This window comes from Sarcophilus harrisii, chromosome 1 (genome assembly GCF_902635505.1).
Source record: "Sarcophilus harrisii chromosome 1, mSarHar1.11, whole genome shotgun sequence".
Lineage (NCBI taxonomy): Eukaryota > Metazoa > Chordata > Mammalia > Dasyuromorphia > Dasyuridae > Sarcophilus > Sarcophilus harrisii.
The window spans coordinates 551,616,373-551,636,310 of NC_045426.1; the positions used below are offsets into that span (position 1 = coordinate 551,616,373).

General features: G+C 33.3%; 1 protein-coding gene across 6 annotated transcripts in view; it reads right to left on the reverse strand.

Moving 5' to 3' along the window:
• Positions 1-19,683, reverse strand: part of SYCP2L (synaptonemal complex protein 2 like) — a 64,867-nt gene extending 45,184 nt beyond the window's left edge. For 5 of the 6 annotated variants that reach the window (XM_031946857.1, XM_031946856.1, XM_031946855.1 and 2 more), the window contains exons 1-10: positions 19,564-19,683; positions 18,781-18,805; positions 14,390-14,475; positions 13,932-14,020; positions 11,014-11,048; positions 10,251-10,393; positions 6,801-6,853; positions 6,294-6,339; positions 2,310-2,402; positions 2,146-2,206 (exon numbers count right to left, since the gene is read on the reverse strand). In XM_031946857.1, coding sequence (XP_031802717.1) covers positions 2,146-2,206; positions 2,310-2,402; positions 6,294-6,339; positions 6,801-6,853; positions 10,251-10,393; positions 11,014-11,048; positions 13,932-14,020; positions 14,390-14,475; positions 18,781-18,805; positions 19,564-19,668 — 736 coding nt within the window. In that variant the 5' untranslated portion in view covers positions 19,669-19,683. Of the gene's footprint in view, positions 1-2,145; positions 2,207-2,309; positions 2,403-6,293; positions 6,340-6,800; positions 6,854-10,250; positions 10,394-11,013; positions 11,049-13,931; positions 14,021-14,389; positions 14,476-18,780; positions 18,806-19,563 lie in introns of those variants that run through there. The other variant, XM_031946859.1, reaches the window with a different exon arrangement.
• Positions 19,684-19,938: the final 255 nt, after the last annotated feature.

Sequence of the window (19,938 nt, forward strand, 5' to 3'; positions counted from 1 at the left end):
TCTGTCTGTATTATGACTGGAAAGAATGAATGAACCTCCTTCACATCATTACAAAGTAGTCTGTCATCTTTTAAAAATAACTTAAGGTTAATCAGATTGTTCTGTAAATTGCTGGATAGACAGCAGTTGTAGGCACCAAATAAGCACTAAATGAACTCTTCAACACTAAGAAAAAAAATGAAAATGTACCTTTGGTACCTTCCTAATTTCTCTTTTAATTCATTGTCTATTTTCTTTCTCTAGGTGTGGAGGTCCTTTTGATCCCCCCAATCTATTCCCAATCCCCAGTGTTGCTCAGGTCCACTGACTGTGTGTTCAGTAGAGAATCAACTCAGAAGATTTGACTCTGAGATACAGTGTGCCTGGATACTACTAAACCTAACACTGCCTCAACTGGCTGTGTCCCCAAAGAAGGTTAATTCTTGAGGTCTTACTCTGAATGGATTCCAATATTAGGCACAACAAATTTGGAGTCAGAGAACTTGGGTTCAATTTCTGCCCATCAACTTAGACAAATCTATGTGTCTCTGGAATATGATTTCCTCACTGTAAAAGGAAGGAGTTAGACTAAGCAGGCCCCCAAGATCCCTTTCTAGTCTCAAAAAAAAAAAAAAACAAACAAACAAAAAACCAACCTATGATTATCTTATAGGTGTCCTGAGTAGGAGATATTGTATGCAATACAATACTTTTCTCTTTGTGTTGATTTTATTCCTACCTTAATTTTTTTTCATTATCCAACATTTTTTCCTCCCACATTTAGGAGAAAAAAAGGAAAGAGAAAGGAAAATACTCTTACAAGTATATCAAGAAAAAAAATCCCCATATTGGATATGTGAACATATAGAGTATGTCTTACTCTAATTAGATAATTACTTCACTACCAGGAGATGGGCAGCAATCACGAATATGTATTTTTACTCTTAGTACATTTCCAAGTTGATAAAACAGACACCCCACACATATACATTTTTAAAAACAAATTCAAAAATTAGATTTTTCTTTTACAATATGACTAACATGGAAATAAGTTTATAATGTTTGTACATGTATAACCTCTATCAGATTGCTTACTGTTTTAGAGAGGGAAGAGAAAAGGGAGGAAAGGAGAAAAAAATCTGGAACTCAAAATCTTACAAGAACGAATGTTGAAAATTGTCTTGACATGTAAATGGAAAAATAAATACTATTGAGGAATATATATATATATACACACACATACATACATATATATGTGTATATATACACATACAATACATATATATATATATATATATATAGTTGCAGAACTAAAGTCCTGGACAATTTATTTTATTTATCACAAAAATAGTTATAGGAAGGCCTAGAAAGGTGTGGCCAGATTCTATAAGCAATGATGACTGAACCTCTTAGTCTCCCTTAGTCTAGGAGAGAGGAGGTGAGGAACCTGGGGGTATGGACAAGACACTTAGCACCTCCTCCTGGGCATGCTTATAATCAATGTATTACCTGTTTTTTTTTTTATAATAACTTTTTATTGACAGAATCCATGCCAGGGAAATTTTTTTACAACATTATCCCTTGCACTCACTTCTCTTCCAATTTTTCCCTCCCAACCTCCACCCCCTCCCCTAGATGGCAAGCAGTCCTATATATGTTGAATATGTCGTAGTATATCCTAGATACAATGTATGTGTGCAGATCCAAACAGTTCTCTTGTTGCACAGAGAGAATTGGATTCAGAAGGTAAAAATAACCCGGGAAGAAAAACAAAAATGTAAACAGTTTACATTCATCATTTCCCAGTGTTTCTTCTTTGGGTGTAGCTGTTTCTGTCCATCCTTGATCAACTGAAACTGAATTAGGTCTCTTTGTCAAAGAAATCCACTTCCATCAGATTACATCTTCATACAGTATTGTTGTTGACGTATATAATGATCTCTTGGTTCTGCTTATTTCACTTAGCATTAGTTCATGTAATTCTCTCCAATCCTCTCTGTATTCATCGTGCTGGTCATTTCTCACAGAACAATAATATTCCATAACATTCATATACCACAATTTACCCAACCATTCTCCAATTGATGGGCATTCATTCATTCATTTTCCAGTTTCTGGCCACTACAAACAGGACTGCCACAAACATTTTGGCACATAATGTATTACCTTTTATACTGAAACTGCTAACTGCTTCCTTTAGAAGTCTTATGGAATCCCACAGTTCATCCTTAAAAAACAACAACAATAAAGGAAAAATGTACATATACTTTCACCCAAATTATCTAGAAGCATTTTGATCCAATCAGATGTAGTACAAAAATAATCTTTACCTCAGGATTATCTATATAGAATGTTATGCTCTGACTTCCTATGTTAAAATCAATCCAAAACTTCTCCAGGTTTTCATCATGTGGCTTCCTCACCTGAAAACAAAGGCCATTTCAATCATACATGTGCTTTCCCAAAAGACAAACTAAAAGAAAAAAAAAAGCTTTTCATTAAAAAAAGGAAACTAGGATAGAATGACAATTAAAAGAGAAATTTATTTCAGTGACCATTTTTCTTGCTTCCCCAAGACTTAAGTTTTTCATTTTTGTCTATATAGAACAGTGGGCACTCACAAGTTGGAAAATGACCTAACAAAACAAAAAATGAATGGAATACTATTTGCTATAAGAAATAATAAAAGGGATAGTTTTAGAGGAAAAAAAGGGAAATTTTGTATGAACCAATGCAGAATAAATCAAGCAAAACCAAGAGAATAATTTTAAAAACAATATCATAAAGAGTTTTGAAAGACTTAAGAATACTGATTAGTATAATGATCAGACACAATTTCAGAGAATCAGTGATGCATGCTACCCACTTCTTGATGCAGAAATGATAGACTGACAGACTGAAACATACATTTTGGACATGGTCAAGAGTGAGAATTAATTTTTCTCAAATAGGTAAATATTATATATGCATATGCATTAAGTATGGACATGTGTATATATATATATACATATAAATATGTCTGTAAATAAATAATATCAGTAAATATATTATGTATTTGTTAATAAGGTGTCCCCCCCCCCCCCCCCCCCCAAACAGAGCAGGAAAGGTAGTAGAGAAAAAAAATGCTTGTTCATTGAAAAAAAATGTTAAGAAAAGAAGAGGGGCAGCTAGATGACACAGTGGGTTGAACACTAGCCTGGAATCAGAAGAATCCAAGTTTGAGTTTGGTTCTGATACTTAACTGGTTATATGACCCTTAGGGAACTTACTTAACCCCAATTGCCTCCTAAGAAAATAAAAGGATGGTAAACATTTGGGCTACAGAATGATTATCTACAGAGCTGTTGTTTCTCAGTAAAAATATAAGGAGAAAAATTTGTCACCAGTTCCTGTGTTGACAATAGAATTAAAAAGTTCCAAAATACCACAACAAACTTTTCAAAAATCATCTGTGGATCAGAGATGTCTGAGGTCATGATGACCTTTTCACTTTCAAATGCCAAAATATTTTGTTTTTATAATTATTTTATTTAAACATTTTGTATTATACTTATCTGTCTATATATCATGTATGAGTGTCACATCTCCCATACTAGATTGTAAACTCCAAGGAAGAAATTAGGTCTTATCTGAAATTTCTCTCTCTCAGTATTTAATACTGTACTCTGCCTTTTTTCCCAGCCTCTCCTCTGATTTCATGGTATAACAACAATAAAGCTAGCATTTATATAGTGCTTTCTATGTGCCAAGGACATACATTTTTACACATAACCAATGTGGAGATTTATTTTGCTGATCTAAGCATATTTATTATGATTTTTTTCATCATTAAGAGCATAGTGTGAAGGGAAAGAAATAAATGTTTGTAAAAATGAATTAGAAGAAAAAAACAATAAGGGAGAACTCTTGGAATTGGGTATAACTTAGTCGAAATTTAAGTGGCCAGGAATGAATGAGCTCGCTTAGGAAAAAAAAAATCTAAAATATGTTAATGAAGAAGAAATTATGAATATAACAAAGACACATGGCAAAACTTACATTGATTAAAGTGATCAGAGCCAAGAAAAATCATATACACAATGAATATAATCATATAAATGGAAAAAAACAAAAACAAAAGCCAACACTCAATGAAATAGGGGATTTTCAATCATTTCTGAGAAAAGACCAGAGTTGAACAGGAAAATTTGGTCTTCAAATATAAGACTCAAGAGAAGCATAAAAAGATAAATGGAAGGGAAATAAAAAACTATTTTAAAGGTTAATGTAGAAGATAATATGTATAACTCTTGAGACCTGAATCTTTGTGAGGGCAATTAGAAAGGATATACTTAGAGGGTGTAGGTATAAGATGACTTTAGAGTGATGATATAAAAAAGAAATTAGGGGTGGAAAGAAGATTATATTGGGAGAAAAGGAAAGAGCAGAAAAAATAGGGTAAACCATTGTCACATAAAGAGACAAGATCTATTACAGCTGAGGGAAAGAAGAGAGGGAGATTAATATTGTTTGAATCTTAATTTCATCGGAACCTCATCTCAAAGAGGGAATAACGATACATAATTTGATAAAGAAATTTGTCTCACACTATAGGGAAGTAGAAGAGGAAAGGGAAAAGGAAATGAGATGGCTAATAAAAAGGAGGGCAAAAGTAGAAGGGCAAAAGGATAAGAAAGGGGGGCTGAAAGAGGGAGAGCAGACTGAGGGAGGTGATGGTTAGAAGCAAAACATTAATGAGGAAAGGGTGATATTAGAGAGAAGAGTATTACCTGGGAAAAAGACTGTGGGGAATATAGAGTTAGTAATCTTAACTGAATGAGAATGGGATGAATTCTTCTACAAAAATGGAAGCAGATAGCACTGTGGATTAAAAGACAATCCTACAATATGTTGTTTACATGAACTAGGGTTTCCCTTGGCTACTACATATGTTTCTGCTTGGCAATCCACTTAGACAATTTTTAGATACTTTGGGGCTCTTTGCTATAGCAACTAATATTGATTATTAAGCTTCTATATGAAATTTCTGCAGTCAACTTCTATTCTTTCTTCTACTTCGTAATATCAATTATGTGTTTATATAAGGTGACTTGAAGTTGTTTTCATTGATTGCCATCCTTTCTTCTTCTAGTTCTGCATTAATTTTGATTGTTATTTTAACAAATTAATTGTCTGCTGGTACATAGCTGATTCAATCAGGATCCCCAAATCAATAATGAATTATTTGCTATAAATATAATCAATTTTTAAAATTATAAATTTAAAATATAGTCAATTTATTTTCTTGTGATGCTCCTTGGTGCTTGTTCAGTCTACAACTTTCTGGTTCTTTTCTTTAAAAAGTATTCATTATGATAGGTGAGAACCTTATGTGTAGTTTATTAATCTTTAGTCTCTCTCCTCTTCCGTATTTTTCAGTCACCTCATCTACTTTCTCCTCTTGCCACTGAAGTTGCCAAATATCAACATACATGTTGATAATTTGCAGGATCTTATCAAATTCTTTATATAAGTATTCATTTATATTTTTCATTCTCTGTAAAAGATGTATATACAAATTGCAATTTCCTTTGCTGTGATCTGTTTGCAAATTCTTATCAATTATAAGTATTGCGATAAGAATGAACAAATAAAGAAAATGATGTTTCTTATTGCCTTTGGACACAATAAAACTGATTTTCCTAGCTCCTTCATTTGGTTTTCCAAGAAGCACACAAGAAGCATAATTCTATTTGGCTGCAACTTTTTTCTATTTTCTGATTTTGTGTATAGAGAAAATGTCAAAATTAAAATGACTTGGTTCCTCCAGTAGCATATAACTAGACAAAAATCTCACAATTGGAATACCAACAGCTGAGTAAATATTTATAGATAATTTAAGAACTCTGGAATACTTAAGCATTCTCTGCCCTCTTTCCATCACCCTACTACCACCATTACATAAATGGAAGGCAACTACACAGGAGGGAATGGGTCTTTGTGTTTTTCTTTGCTCATTAAATTGCCAGGGCCAAATAATTCATCACAAATAATTGGTATATAACTTTCTGTACTTAGGCTGTTTGGACAAATTACACATGGAATATAAGTGAATTGTTGGGGCTCTAAACATTCCAAATATGGTAGAATCCTAACAGGTATAGCTTTTAGAAACAATATCATATCCATGTGCCATAATGAGGCAATGGAGCAAGATTTTGTGGCACTTTGTCCATATCACAAAAAAAAAAAAATAGATTTCACATTCATAAATTGACTGCATGCAGTGCATTCATGGGGACTGGGGGAAGAGGGAAGAAGAGAAATAATATTACCTCATATCCATCAACAAAGGCAGCAATACATGGAAATGTATAAACCCTGCAAAAAGGTATATTATTAGAAAAATGAATTGAGCCAAAACAAAAATTTAAAAGCTTTATAAACAAGTGTTTTCATATAAGTGAGCTATTATTAAATCCCTTTGGAGATTTAATTGGGCAAAGCTTCAACCAATAAATCTCAAAGTTGGCTGCTAATAAATTGGTCAATCTCTAACAACGAAAATAATGCATCTAGGATAACAGATAAAGGAGGAAAAGTTGTTGGAAGCCCTATAATTCATTTCTCTCATTTGACAGATTAGGAAAACTGAGGATCACAGAAATTGAGTGAGTTGCCCAAATTCACACAAATACAAAGTCACATAAGTAGGATTCAAACCCAGGTCTTCAAATTCCAAAGCCAGTTTCCTTTTCATTTATTGTTCTAAAATATCAAAAGTACTTCTATAAATCCTATTGCTACCACTAAACTCAAAGGTATTCAAATTCAAATCTTACCTCCTTTTATCACCAAGCTTATCATTTAGGCAATTAAGAAATCTTCTACTGTCCTTCAAGATAAAACAAGTGGTAGAATCGTTATATGTTTCAAGACTGAGATTATAAACCAAATTCTTATTGACTTGTATTTTACTTTTAAAATGCAAAAAAAAAAAAAAATTTTTTTACAGGAATTCAATGGAAATAAAATAAGAATGGTTTATGGCACAAAGTTGAACCGAGGTCTACAAAAATTAGAATTATCACAAATTCTAAAGAGATTGATATCTAGAACATTTTTCTCCAAGAGAAAGTTTAGATTTCCAGTATGATTCATGCTGCCATTTTTTAATCCCTTAGGAAGATAAGCAAGTTCTTTTCAACATGTTATACTACACTATTTTATTTCCCATTGTAAGTTTCTTCTCTCCCTCCCTTAGTCCACTTTTGATAACAAATGAGCATGGATCACCTACTCAGATGAATATTTTTCAGATGTATTTGCCTAGTTCTTTTCCGGATCCCTTCATCCCACTATCAAATAGTGAGCACTATAAGAATATATAATCGTTTTTGCATTTGCCTAAGACAAAAGAAGCTAGGAGGAAAAATCTTCCAACTCTGATCCCCAAAACACATTCTAAAGTTGAATAACAGATTTCTGATTATTTATTCTGATTTTATTCTTAACTTTGTTCCCTTTCATTATCAAGAAAGTATTATATTCACTTCTAATAAGACCCCCTCATTTTCCCTGGCATTTCTCTGAATACTAAGTAGACATGTTAATGTATTTTTTTTTATATAAAAGAAATTGCAATTTTCTTCCTCACATCAAATCTTAACTGATTTCTGGTGCAATCTACCTTCTACTCCCTTTTTCCTCAACCTTCATTTTCCACTATGATTACATATCCTATGAAAAAACAAAGTATCAGAAAGGCTGAAACTCTTATCTATAGTACACATAATTAACATGTGAAAAAACTCATTTTGTGATTCTTTAGGGTAGACTAAAGGCTCCGAGGAGGCTTAGTGGTCATGTGAGCTAAAATACTGTGAAAATTTCAGATTTAATTAAAAGAATAAAAACAAACAAAAAAGTAATTAACAAAATTCTCATTCAATATGAATATCATCAGTTGTCTTATAAGTATAAAGATAATATTCTTCCAAAGAATCTAATCCTTCACATTCATCCTCTTTAACCTTAACTCCTTCATATAATGCATTTATTTCAGAATACAATGTAAATTGGGCAACAAAATTCTAAGTTAATGTTGCTCTATTTCAGAGTTGCATATGAGGCCCATTCACTTGTTCAAAAAGTATGGAAGCATGTTAATCAATTTTTTCCTCTAGATTATAGGATATTTGGAACAGGTACATGGAGAGAGTTCATCTTCCTCAGTTAAAATTTAGCCTCAGATATTTACTAGCTATGGGACTGTGATCAAGTTAAATAACTGCCTCAATTTCCTCATCTGTAAAACAAGCTGGAGAAGTAAATGGCAAACCACTATAGTATTTTTGCCAAGAAAACCCCAAATAGGTCACAGTCAATCATGATTGAAATGACTACACAAGAAAATAAAGGATTTGCTATTTGCAAAGCCCATGTTCCTTGGATTATGCAATGTAATTTTTACATCCTACATCAAACTAATCTCATTTTGTATACCCAAACACATTATGAAAATCCTCACTTTCACTGCTTTAGTCAAGTTCTTTAATTCTAGCATGTTATTCCTCTTATTCTTCCAAACTTATTCAAAGTTCATTTTAAATCACAACTTCTTCCACCAAGCATTCCAACTCCATCTTCAACACTAATATCTAGATCAGTTGGAAGGGTCAGAGTTTTCTAGTACCAACTCCTTCATTTTACAGATAAGGAAGTAAGTCTTAGAAAATCTTTAGTAGCTTGCCCAGTTATACTGGCAGCTACTCTCCAGAAGACCAATTTTATTTGTCTTTTTGGCTTACACACAGGCCTCCAGTGATAGTTTAAACTTCTTAATTAAGCTTATGACTTGATCCAGATAATTGCAAAGAACTCACAATGAAAAATGCCATCTGACTTACACAATAATAAGAAACCGATAGATTAGCTAAGATAATATAATAAGATAATAAGGAAAAGACAATGATAAATGTTAGAGTGGATGTGGGAAAACTGGGACACTAATACATTGTTAATAGGGTTGTGAACCTATACCATTCTGGAGAACAATTTCAAACTATGCCCAAAGGACTATCAAACTGCACATACTCTTTAATCTAGCAGAGTCTTTACTGGGCCTGTATCCCAACAAGATCATTAAAAAGGGAAAAGGACCCACATGTGCAAAAATGTGTGTGGCAGCCCTTTTTGTAGTGGCAAGGAACTGGAAACTAAGTGGATGCCCATAATTTGAGAATGGCTGAATAAGTTATGGTATATGAATGTTTTAGAATATTATTGTTCTTTAGAAATGATCAACAAGATGATTTCATAAAGGCCTGGAGAGACTTGCATGAACTGATGCTAAGTGAGCAGAACCAAGAGAATATTGTACACAATAACAAGATTATGTGATGATCAACTCTGGATGTGGTTCTTTCTCTGGCTGCTTGAAATATTTTCTCCTTGATCTGGCAATTCTGAAATTTAACTACAATATTCCTTAGAGTTTTCATTTTGGAGTCTCTTTTGGGAAGTGCCTAGACACCACAACACGCTAGGTCCCTGTGCTACTTTTGTGTTTGGCCATCTCCCCAGCCCAACTGAAACAGACTTTTTCTGAAGTTCTTCCAAAAACTCTTCTGCTGGAAATTTGTTACACTCTAAATATTTGTGGGTTCTGTTGCACCAGTTCAATGGCTTGATCTAGTGTTGATCTGAGAGAATCCAGTAAAAGTTCAAAGACCTGTCTACTCTCTACCATTTCTACTCGGCTTTGTGTACATGACAAATATGCAAATATATACAGAAGAATTATACATGTTTAATGCATGTTGGTTTACTTGCTGTCTAGGAAAGGAGGTGGAAGAAAGGGGAAAATTTTGCAACACGAAGTTTTGCAAGGGTGAATGTTGAAAACTATTTTTGCATGTATTTTGAAAATAAAATGCTATTATTTAAAAAAATAAGAACTATTGATGGAATCTGAATAGAGACCAAATCATACTATTTCTTTCTCTTCTTTAATTTTTTTGTTCAAATTTGAAATAGGCTTTATCTGATTGCACATGTATAACCTGTATCAGACTGCTTACCATCTCAGAGAATGGAGAAGGGAGGGAGAGGATAGAATTTGAAACTCAAATTTTATTCATAAATTATTTTCACATGTAATTGGGGAAAAATTACATGTTATTTTAAAAAATCTCTGGTAACATATATATACATATATAATTATATATATAAGATATATGCTATATTTCTTAATGTTTGCAAAATTAAATTTTCTAGATAGGGCCTCTTACTGTCTCAAATTCTCTGTCTCTTATCTCTTTGAAAGCTACAGCAACAATGTCATCTTCAAACAATCTATGGGCAAGGTCAGCTTGGGACTTTTTGCTCATCATCCTGCACAAGGCTTCAGAAAGAGCAACTTGTAGATCATAATCTAAGAAAAAAAATCAGAAATGGTTATATTTTACACAAATTAAAAATAGCTCCCTCTTCAGAAACAACCATTGCTTCAAATTTACTTCACTAACTTTAGTACATTATTTTGGTACTACTTTGCAATCTATCCAATTATAGATAATATAATAAGATATTTTTCTTTTAAAAAGTTTACAATTTTTATATTGAACTTGAGGTTTTTTTATTTATTATAGGTGAAATTTAATCTAATTTAATGCTTATACATAAGGCTTTACTGTTCACAGTAAAGTTCACAGCTTGAATCACAGATTCAAGACCCACAGAATTAAGGGATGTTAGAAGAATCCTTAAAATGCAAAAGGATGCTTAAAATTATTTTATAAAAGGCATACATTTATTAAAAAATTTTAAATTAATTTTGTTAAAAATTTCTTTGGAATATAATTACATAAAGCAAGATTATCCAAGATGGCTTCTCATAGTAACTGAAATAATGAATATCTTAATTTTTTGTATTAGCAAAATGAAATCTCTATTTTAATTTCACCTGGATTTAATTCTTATACAAATATAACAAATAGCATTATAAAAATACACCAAAGCACTTCCAATTAATAAGGCTTCTAAACATCTTACCACCTATCTCCAAAATTGCCATGGCAAGGCCTTTCCTGAAAAAAGAAATTGATAGATACACAAGTTCATTTAAATTCAGAGTGAACAGTAAAGCCTTATGTATAAGCATTAAATTAGATTAAATTTCACCTATAATAAATAAAAAAACCTCAAGTTCAATATAAAAATTGTAAACTTTTTAAAAGAAAAATAAATATTTCCTGAATATACAATTAAATGGTAAAATGAAAGGTTTAATAAATCATGAATTAGCTTTTTATTTTATGAACAGCTAATTGAGGCATTTATAAATGAAAGCGAAATTCCAGTTACTGTCCCCTTTCTGTGCCTCAGTTTTTTCATCCAAGAAATGAGATCTATGAGATTTTTAAAGTCCCAAGTCAATGGTTCACACTTCTTATAGGGAATATCATTTATACTCATTGCAAGTATATCTGTCACCTAAGGGAAATTCAGTTTCTCTAAGACTTGTGATTATTGATACATGATATACATGGCCTGTTTTCAAATCATTTTTCAAATCAGACTAAACTTTGATGTGAGAGTTTGAAGTTATAACTAGCATATCATCCTAAATTATCTATTTTTAATGGCTCAACCAAATCCAAAGTAAGAAGTGAAAAAGTGAATTGCTGAACTCTTTTTTAAAATCCAAAATAATTTAAATCTCCATTTTATAGGTATTATTTAAAAAGTTTCATGGAAATTTCATGCTATGCTTAAATACATACAACCACACATGTATATGCATTAGTACTCAGTAGTCAGTCAACTAATTCATGCCTATTTAATTAAACTTGAAAGAAAAAAAATCCCAAAACAGTAATGCAAATAATGTTACTTAAAAATAAGTTGTCTCGTTTTGCCATATGTATGCTCCCTACCTTTAAAATCCAGAAATGTCTTGGATTGCTCAAAACCATACTTCTAAAACTAAGTTCAGTCAGTCTATATCAAAATTATAAGACTATATTAAAAACTGTTTTTAAAACTGGAGGAAATGATCCCAGATGTTTGAATGTGCAATTAAGATTACTGAAATCACCTATCAGTAGAATCATAACATCATCTTTTCCAATTTGATCTTATACTGTAAGAAAGCCTCAACTGGAAATGGGGACAATAATAATACTTGTACTAACTGCCTCAGGGTTCTTGAAAAGAATCCACTTTATAAACCATAGTGCTATGTAAATCTGAGAAGTTGCTATCCAAATCCCGATTCAACCATGGCAAAAATCCTTGTATGTTACAGCTAAATTAACAAGCTCTATTCCCTATTTTAATCATTCAGTTCTAATACTTGGGAGTCATCTTCAGCTTTTCACTTTCATTCACTTGCTCTGGGTAATCAGTTACCAAATTCTTGATTCCCTTTTCTCCACATCCCTTGTATCTGTTTCTTCTCTAGTCATACCATAAAAGAGGTGATAGCTTTTTATCACCTCTTACCTAATAATTGCAATAGTCTCTTAATGATCTTCCTCTCTTTAGTGTCTCTCCTATCTAAGCCTCTATATAACTGGCAGTTTCCTAAAATAGAGTAACTTGCCACTCCTCAGCTCATCAAGACTCTGTGACTTTTTAATGAATATAAATTAAAAGCAAACTTCTTTATCTGACCTTTAAAAGCCTTAATAACAACTTATTCCCAGTGTATTTTTGCACCCTCAACATACATCACTCAGTTTCCCTAGTTTGAAGAATGTGGGAAGCAATCTCACAGTTTCTTACATAGGTCACTCCATCTCTCTTTTCAGGCATTGGCCCTGAACATTCCCCATACCTGTAACATACGACTTCCTCACCTACACCTGGGAGAATCTGTCTCTTCCTTCAAGACTATCAAAATACTTGGGAAATACCTAGTTTTCCAGAGCTAAAGTCCAAGCAAGCTGGCTATACCCTGAATTTAGTTAGCATAACAATAATCCTTTGCATTCTGGATATCACTTTGGCAAAGTGTACTTCTTGGACAAGTACCAAGTGTTCACTGAGGGATTTGGCTCCCACTTTCTCCCAAGGTGTCCATCACACATTCACAATCCTTATTCCTTATAACTGCCAGATACCGTACTCCTGTTCCCATCACAGAAATCTGGTTCTGTATCCTACAGAGTAATTGGAACCAAAACTTGAGACTAACTGTTCCCACAGGACCCTGGAAATGTCAACCATGAGAACCGTCTTGAGAATGATTGTGTTGTGGTCCAACCCTTGTCATGTATATAAAGTGCCCCAGCCTGAGAAGCATTAAACTCTTCTTTGGAGCAGGGGCTTCCATTTGCAACCTTCATTTTCTTCACTCTGAAATTAAACTTGTTTGGGTCCTGACTCCCATAAGTTAGAAGCCAGTTTCAGCTTGGGTGACAAGATACAACTTCAACAATGTATCTGTCCACTCAAAGCCTTTGCTAATCTTCCAATTACCAATATCTCCTCTCCTTAACTACTTCATATTTATTTTGCATTTGTATTGCATATACTTGTGTATATACATAAGAGCGCATGTATGTTTGTGTGAATGTATGTATATGTCTCTCCAATAAAACATAAGCTCCTTGAAACTAAGGATTGCTTCATTTTTGAATCTGCACCTCTAAGACAACGCCTAGCACAGTTAAGGTGTTTGAGAAATGATAAATGTTGATTGATTGATCTTATTCTATATGAACTGCCCATAATTAGTGACCCAAGAGACCATTTCTTCATAAGCATCTAATTTTAAAGAAAAAAACACCTCAGGGCCAGAATCACAACAAAGGGAATAGTATAATATTCTAGGTTGAGATAATATATAAAGCACTTCACAAATCTTAAAAATACTATATAGATGTTAGCTAATGTGGTCTTATATTTAATCTTGCATTATATCATAAGCTTTGGAACATTTCACAATTTTCTATGAGGCTACTTACGTGAGAGAGACTTTGTTTTCTGATAAAGGAAATTTCACCATCTCTCCTCGAGGCATTTTTTCCAAGATGGAGTTCAAAGTCCTTAGAGCCTTTGAAGAGAGAAGGGGGGGGCGCAAATTTTAGGGTTAGAGACAGGCGGGGGGGGACAATGATATGGGGGGGTAATGACATGGGGGAGTAACAAGACAGGCCAGGGGGGGCATTAAACATGACACAGAAAGCCAAATATTATTTCCACCCCCAGATTCCCTAATCATTTTTATAATCTAGAGCTGAAAGTTATTGAAAGGTCATTTAGCCCAACTGCCTAATTTTTTAAGTAAGGAAAAAGATCAAGGAAGTCAAATGATCTCTGTGTAGTAAATGTTCCAAGTGAGATTAAACTTGGGTCCTCTGACTCCACAGTCTATCTTTCCACTACATGATGCTTGCCACTATTTTCATCAGTTATAACTTACCTCCTTCCGAATCAAATAATCAATTGTCTTGTCTGCCACTAGAAGTCCTAAGTTCACTAAGAATGAATCCAAGAGCTGACTTTTTCCTAAAAGCAGAATATCGATAACAATGTAACAATATAACTTTTGCCAAATTTAAAACCTAGATTCCATTGAGCTCATATTTGTAGATCAATGCTGAAGGATAGTTATTAAAGTCAGATAAGATCTGGTCTTTTTTCCCCCTCCATATGGTTACTTGAATGTAGACTCCTGCTATGTAGGAATTTAAGCAATTCATGTTTACAAAAAAACAGCATGATTCTATTGTAACAAAAGGACTCCAGAGTGTAAAGCCATTAAAAAAAATTTTTTTAAAGCTCTACGCTTTTTAAAACCTCTAATAACTTTCCAAGTGTCACAGCTTTTGACCATCCTTAACTATAATAATCTTACCATGAACTGCCTGTGCCCTAACTAGCTCCCATCTTTCAATATCCTAGTTGAAATGTCAGGGTCATTTTTCTTTACAAACTTATTTCTTTGCATGATAGCTAGTGAATCCCAGTGTGCCCTCCTTTAATTGCTTACATTCAGACGTACTATTTAACCTACACAAAAAACCTCTTTCTCCTGTTACCAGGAATTCAGTTCTCCCCAAACTTACCATTGCTTACTCTTACCTTCCTCTGGCCACCTCTTTTAATATATATGCCACCTGAAACACTCACTTGATTGTAAAGCACTTCCTTACTTCTTTCATCTTAATTAAAATCTGATTGTTCCCTACACAGATACCATCTTCCTCAACACCCATTTTCAAGGCTGTTAGCTACTTCTCTCATAGCTCTGTGATTCATAAAGGCAGAAAATAATACCAAACAGCCATTTTTGGACCCTTGATTTATTATTATCCCTCAATAATCTCTTCTCTTTCAAGATACACTTACATGTGATTTCATCAAGCTATCCAGATCCTCGTCACTGGCACTAATCTTTCACCTGCCTCAATTAGTTCAACATCTTCTTCCTCACTCCAAACCCTGCCCTTCATCCTTAAGAAGCTTCAGTTTTCCTAGAGGTCAGTGGTTCTCAAAACTTTTTGATTCCAGCACCCTTTTACACTAAAAAATAATAATAATAAATTGAGAATCCTCCCTCCTCTACAAAGGCTTTTGTCTATTTATATTGAATAGTATTTGTCATATTAATTAAAACATCTTTATTTTAAGATGTTTTCTTAGCATTATTATTGTATAGTATCTTGGTGTTTTTATCTAAATAGATTTGACTTTGTGAACCCCCTGAAAGACTTCTGGGGAGTCCCTTTGATCCCTAAATTGCACCCTGACAACAGTTCTTGTTGATGATAATTCTAACATCCTAGGCTCACAGTTCAACCTCCTTTTCAATCTTTCAATCTATTTCTAACCTACTTCAAATATTTAATTTAGCTCACCAGAAATTGATCCCCTTTTTCAAAGCTATAAATTCAGAAATTCCTTTCTCTAATTATTATATCTCCTGACTTCTTTTCTAACTCTTTTTATTCCTTCAATTCAATTTTATTTTAATTTGCAAATTGTGTTTCTCTTCTCTCCTAGATTTTCATCCACTGAAAAGGCAAGAAAATAATCTATGAAAAATATTTATAATCAAGCAAAACAAACTTTGCTAGAAGAGAGGAGAGGGCTGCCTTGCTATCATCATGAGGACTTTAGATTTGTGATTGATCACTATATTGATCAGAATTCCCAAGTCTTTCAAAGTAGTTTATCTCTACAATACTATTATTGTAAAAATTGTTCTACTGATCCTGCTTCCTTCACTCTGTATTAGTTCATATAAATCTTCCCAAATTTTTTTCTGAAATTATTTCCTTGTTCATTTCTTACATAACAATAATGTTTCTATTCCTTTCATACAACACAACTTCTTCAGCCATGACCCAGCTGATTCCTCCTCAGTTTTCAATTCTATGTTATCACAAAAACCTCTGTTGTAAATATTTTTATACATATGGGATCTTTTCCCTTTACTTCAATCTCTTGGAGGTATGGACTAGTAACATTATCACTAAGAGCATTTTAACAGACTTTTGGGTATATTTCCAAATTGCTTTCAAGAATGCCTGGAACAGTTTGCAATTCCATCAGCAGTACATTGAATTACTTCTCTCCCTCACACACACAATTCCTCCAGGATTTAGCATTTCCTTATTTTGTTTTTTGTCAACTTTAACTCTCTGATGAAAGAAAGATATAGCTATAATTAGATATACACACATATGCATGTGTGTACATGTGTGTGCATGTAGAACTACACAAACACCCATATACACATGGATGCATGTATTCATATATACACATATGTGCATGTATGAATACACATTAATACATGTGACAGCTAGGTGGTACAGTGGACAGAACATTCGGTCTGTAGAAGATAAACCCAAGTTCAAATTTTGCCTCAGACATTTATTAACTATGTGAACCTGACAAAAATCACGTAACCACTGCTTGCCTCAGTTTCCTAATCCATCATCATTTAGAGAATGAATTTCCTCATTCCCTAAAATAGGATTATTTACCCAGTTATTCACAACTACCCTTGTAGACTAAGCTCCTTAAGAATAGGGTCTCATGTCAATTTTTGTATCACCCCTCACATATAAATGCTTAATAATTATTTGTTGAACTTAATTTGATTTTTCCTTCTTGCCGTGCCCTGCCATGTCTATACAGTTAGCACCCTAGTTTAGGCCCTGACATCCTAACATCTCTGCCTCCAGCTTCTCCTCTCATCAATTGGATCATTATTAAAACAAACTTCATATTGCATATATAGATCTGATCATAGCACTCCCCTGCCCAGAAATTTTCAATAGATGTTCCTTTCCTAAAAGACTAAAAGCATATTTCTTATCCTATTATACATCATTATTTATAATCAGGCTCCAACATAATTTCCTAGTCTTTTTCCCACATTACTTTGGCTCAGTTAAAATATGAATTACTTTGTTAAGTAAAATGAATTAATAACTCTTCTCTGATCTAGTCCCTCTATTAATAGTACAACTGCACAGACCAGTTATCCATGAATAGCCTCAGTCCATTGAATTCCGTGCCTTTAAGGTTCAGCAAAAGTGCTGGTAACTCCATGAAATCTGCTCTAGTTTCCATAGCTGGAAATCCCTCATCGTTCAATCTCTTATATTATTCTGTCTGACATTTCTCATGCACTTATCTTCTCACAATATAGTCATACACTTTCACTTTGCTATAAATTAAATGTGAGGTATTATTTAATTACTCAGAGCAAGAACACTGTTAGTTTTTCCACTTGCAAGTACTGTGTTCAATAAATATCTGTCGAACTAAATCATTTCCCCAGAACTACAGAATCCTTAAGTTGATTAATATTTCAACAAGTATTTAAGTGTCTAATATGTACCAAGCACTGTGCTACAAGGAAACAAAAGAAGGGAAGAGTCCTCTGTCAGAAAAAGCTTACATTCCAATGGGGAAGACAAGTAAATAGATGCAGCATATCGTGAATAAACACAAAATAGTTAAATACAAGCGAGTTTGAGAGACAGAATTAGCAGTTGGTGGAGGGGGCAAAGAGCAAGAAAGTTTTATTGCAAAATATGTTGACAGAGCTACCTATTAGAGGGAGAGTGGATTCTGTGAGGTAGTGGTAAGGAGGCAGTGCATTCCAAGGATGAGGAGCGCTAATACAAAAGCTAGGAGACTAAAGATAGTGAATACAGAGTGAAGACAATGAGAAGGCTAATTTGGCTGAATCAGAGTGTGGGAGATGGAGTAATAGCCAATAAAACTCAAAAGATATGTTGGGGCAAGATAGCAACAGGTTTTAAAGTATAACTTAAGAGTGTTTATTTCATCCTAGAGGCAACAGAGTTGATTGGGTAAGAGAATAATAAGCTCATATCTGCACTTAAGGAAAGCTGTTGGTAGTTCTGTGTAGGATAGACTTTAATAGGAAAGGACTTGAGGAAAATTTTTGTTGTTTTGTCAATTAATTGTGTCTGATTCTTACTGACCCTATTTGCAGTTTTCTTGGCAAAGACAATGGAGTAGTTAGCTATTTCCTTCTCTAGCTCATTTTACAGCTGAGGAAACCGAGGATTAATTAAAAGGCTTTTGCAGTAATTTAGGTGAAAAATGACAACCTGAAGTGATATGAAATCAGGTATTAGACAGAAATGATGTGAAGGTAAAAATAGCTAGGTTTGGTTGAGGGAAAATGAGCAATAGAAAATAGAGCTCTTGCAAAGCTGACACCCATATTGTGATTTTGTGGCAAATTCCAACAAGACACCTGAAATGAATACTCTGCTAGACTTTCTGCTGATCACTTCTTAATTAAAGCAGCCTTAATTTACTTACCCTTATGACTGCATCTGGAAATTACCTAACAAAAAAGGGAAAAACATATGAAGAAACTGAAGGAAACAATACAATAGTGTTATATACATAATTATGCTTTAATTTAAATGCCAGAGTTTTCTGGATAGAGCACTGACCCTGGAGTCAGAAGGACTCAAGTTCAAATGTAGCCACAGATAATTACTACTTGTGTGACCCTGGGAAAGTCATTTAACCCTGCCTTCAAAAATATAAATATATAAATGCAAAAATTCTTAAACTGGAGTTAATGAACTTGTTTTGTTGATAATTGCATATCAATATAATTGGTTATCTTCATAATTCTATGTATTTTATACATTTAAAAAAATATTTTTGAGGAATCAGCTTCAGATTGCCAATGGGGTCTAAGACACAAGAATAGACACCTTTATTTCAACATTATCACACTGGAGAACAACGGGGGGTGGGGGGGTGGGGGGTGGGGGGTGGGAGAACTGATGATAAATCTACTTCAAATTTAACCCCTTAATATATCTAGAAACAAGTCCATTTCAGTTGTTATCAATACCCATGTTACGGAAGGAAGACATTTTCCTATAACATTCTGTTCCCAAATCTAAATTGCCTACAAGAAAATGGTTTCCATATTAGGTTGAAGTCTCAGAATAAAATTAGAAATACTCACTAACCTCACATTTTACAGATAACAAAGCTCTATAAAGAACCTTAAGATTCTCAAAATTTCTAATTAATTATATGGCATCTGACAAATAAAACATCCATTCCCATTCTCTGTCTTACCAAAGCAGTGCTTAAAAAGTCTTCTATAACTTTAACCAAGGACACAGTTATAATTAGTTCTCCAGTGGTCAGAAATTCAATAGTTTTTTCAAACCAGGAAGCCATGTAAAAATAAAAAAAAAATAATCACAAATGACCCCATCACAACTATCTATCGTACTAAAAAAAAGAAAAAAAAAGAAAAAAAAGAAAGCTTATGTTATAGAATTTCAGTCTTACAAGACAGCTTTTTTTAAAAGTAACTATTTTTTTAAATACACCTTAAAGCCTCATATACAAGGAATTTCAGTCTGTAGTACAACAGACTTTCTATTGGACAGAAACATATACAGGTAAAGTCATATTGTGAAATGAAAATATATACATAAAATACTA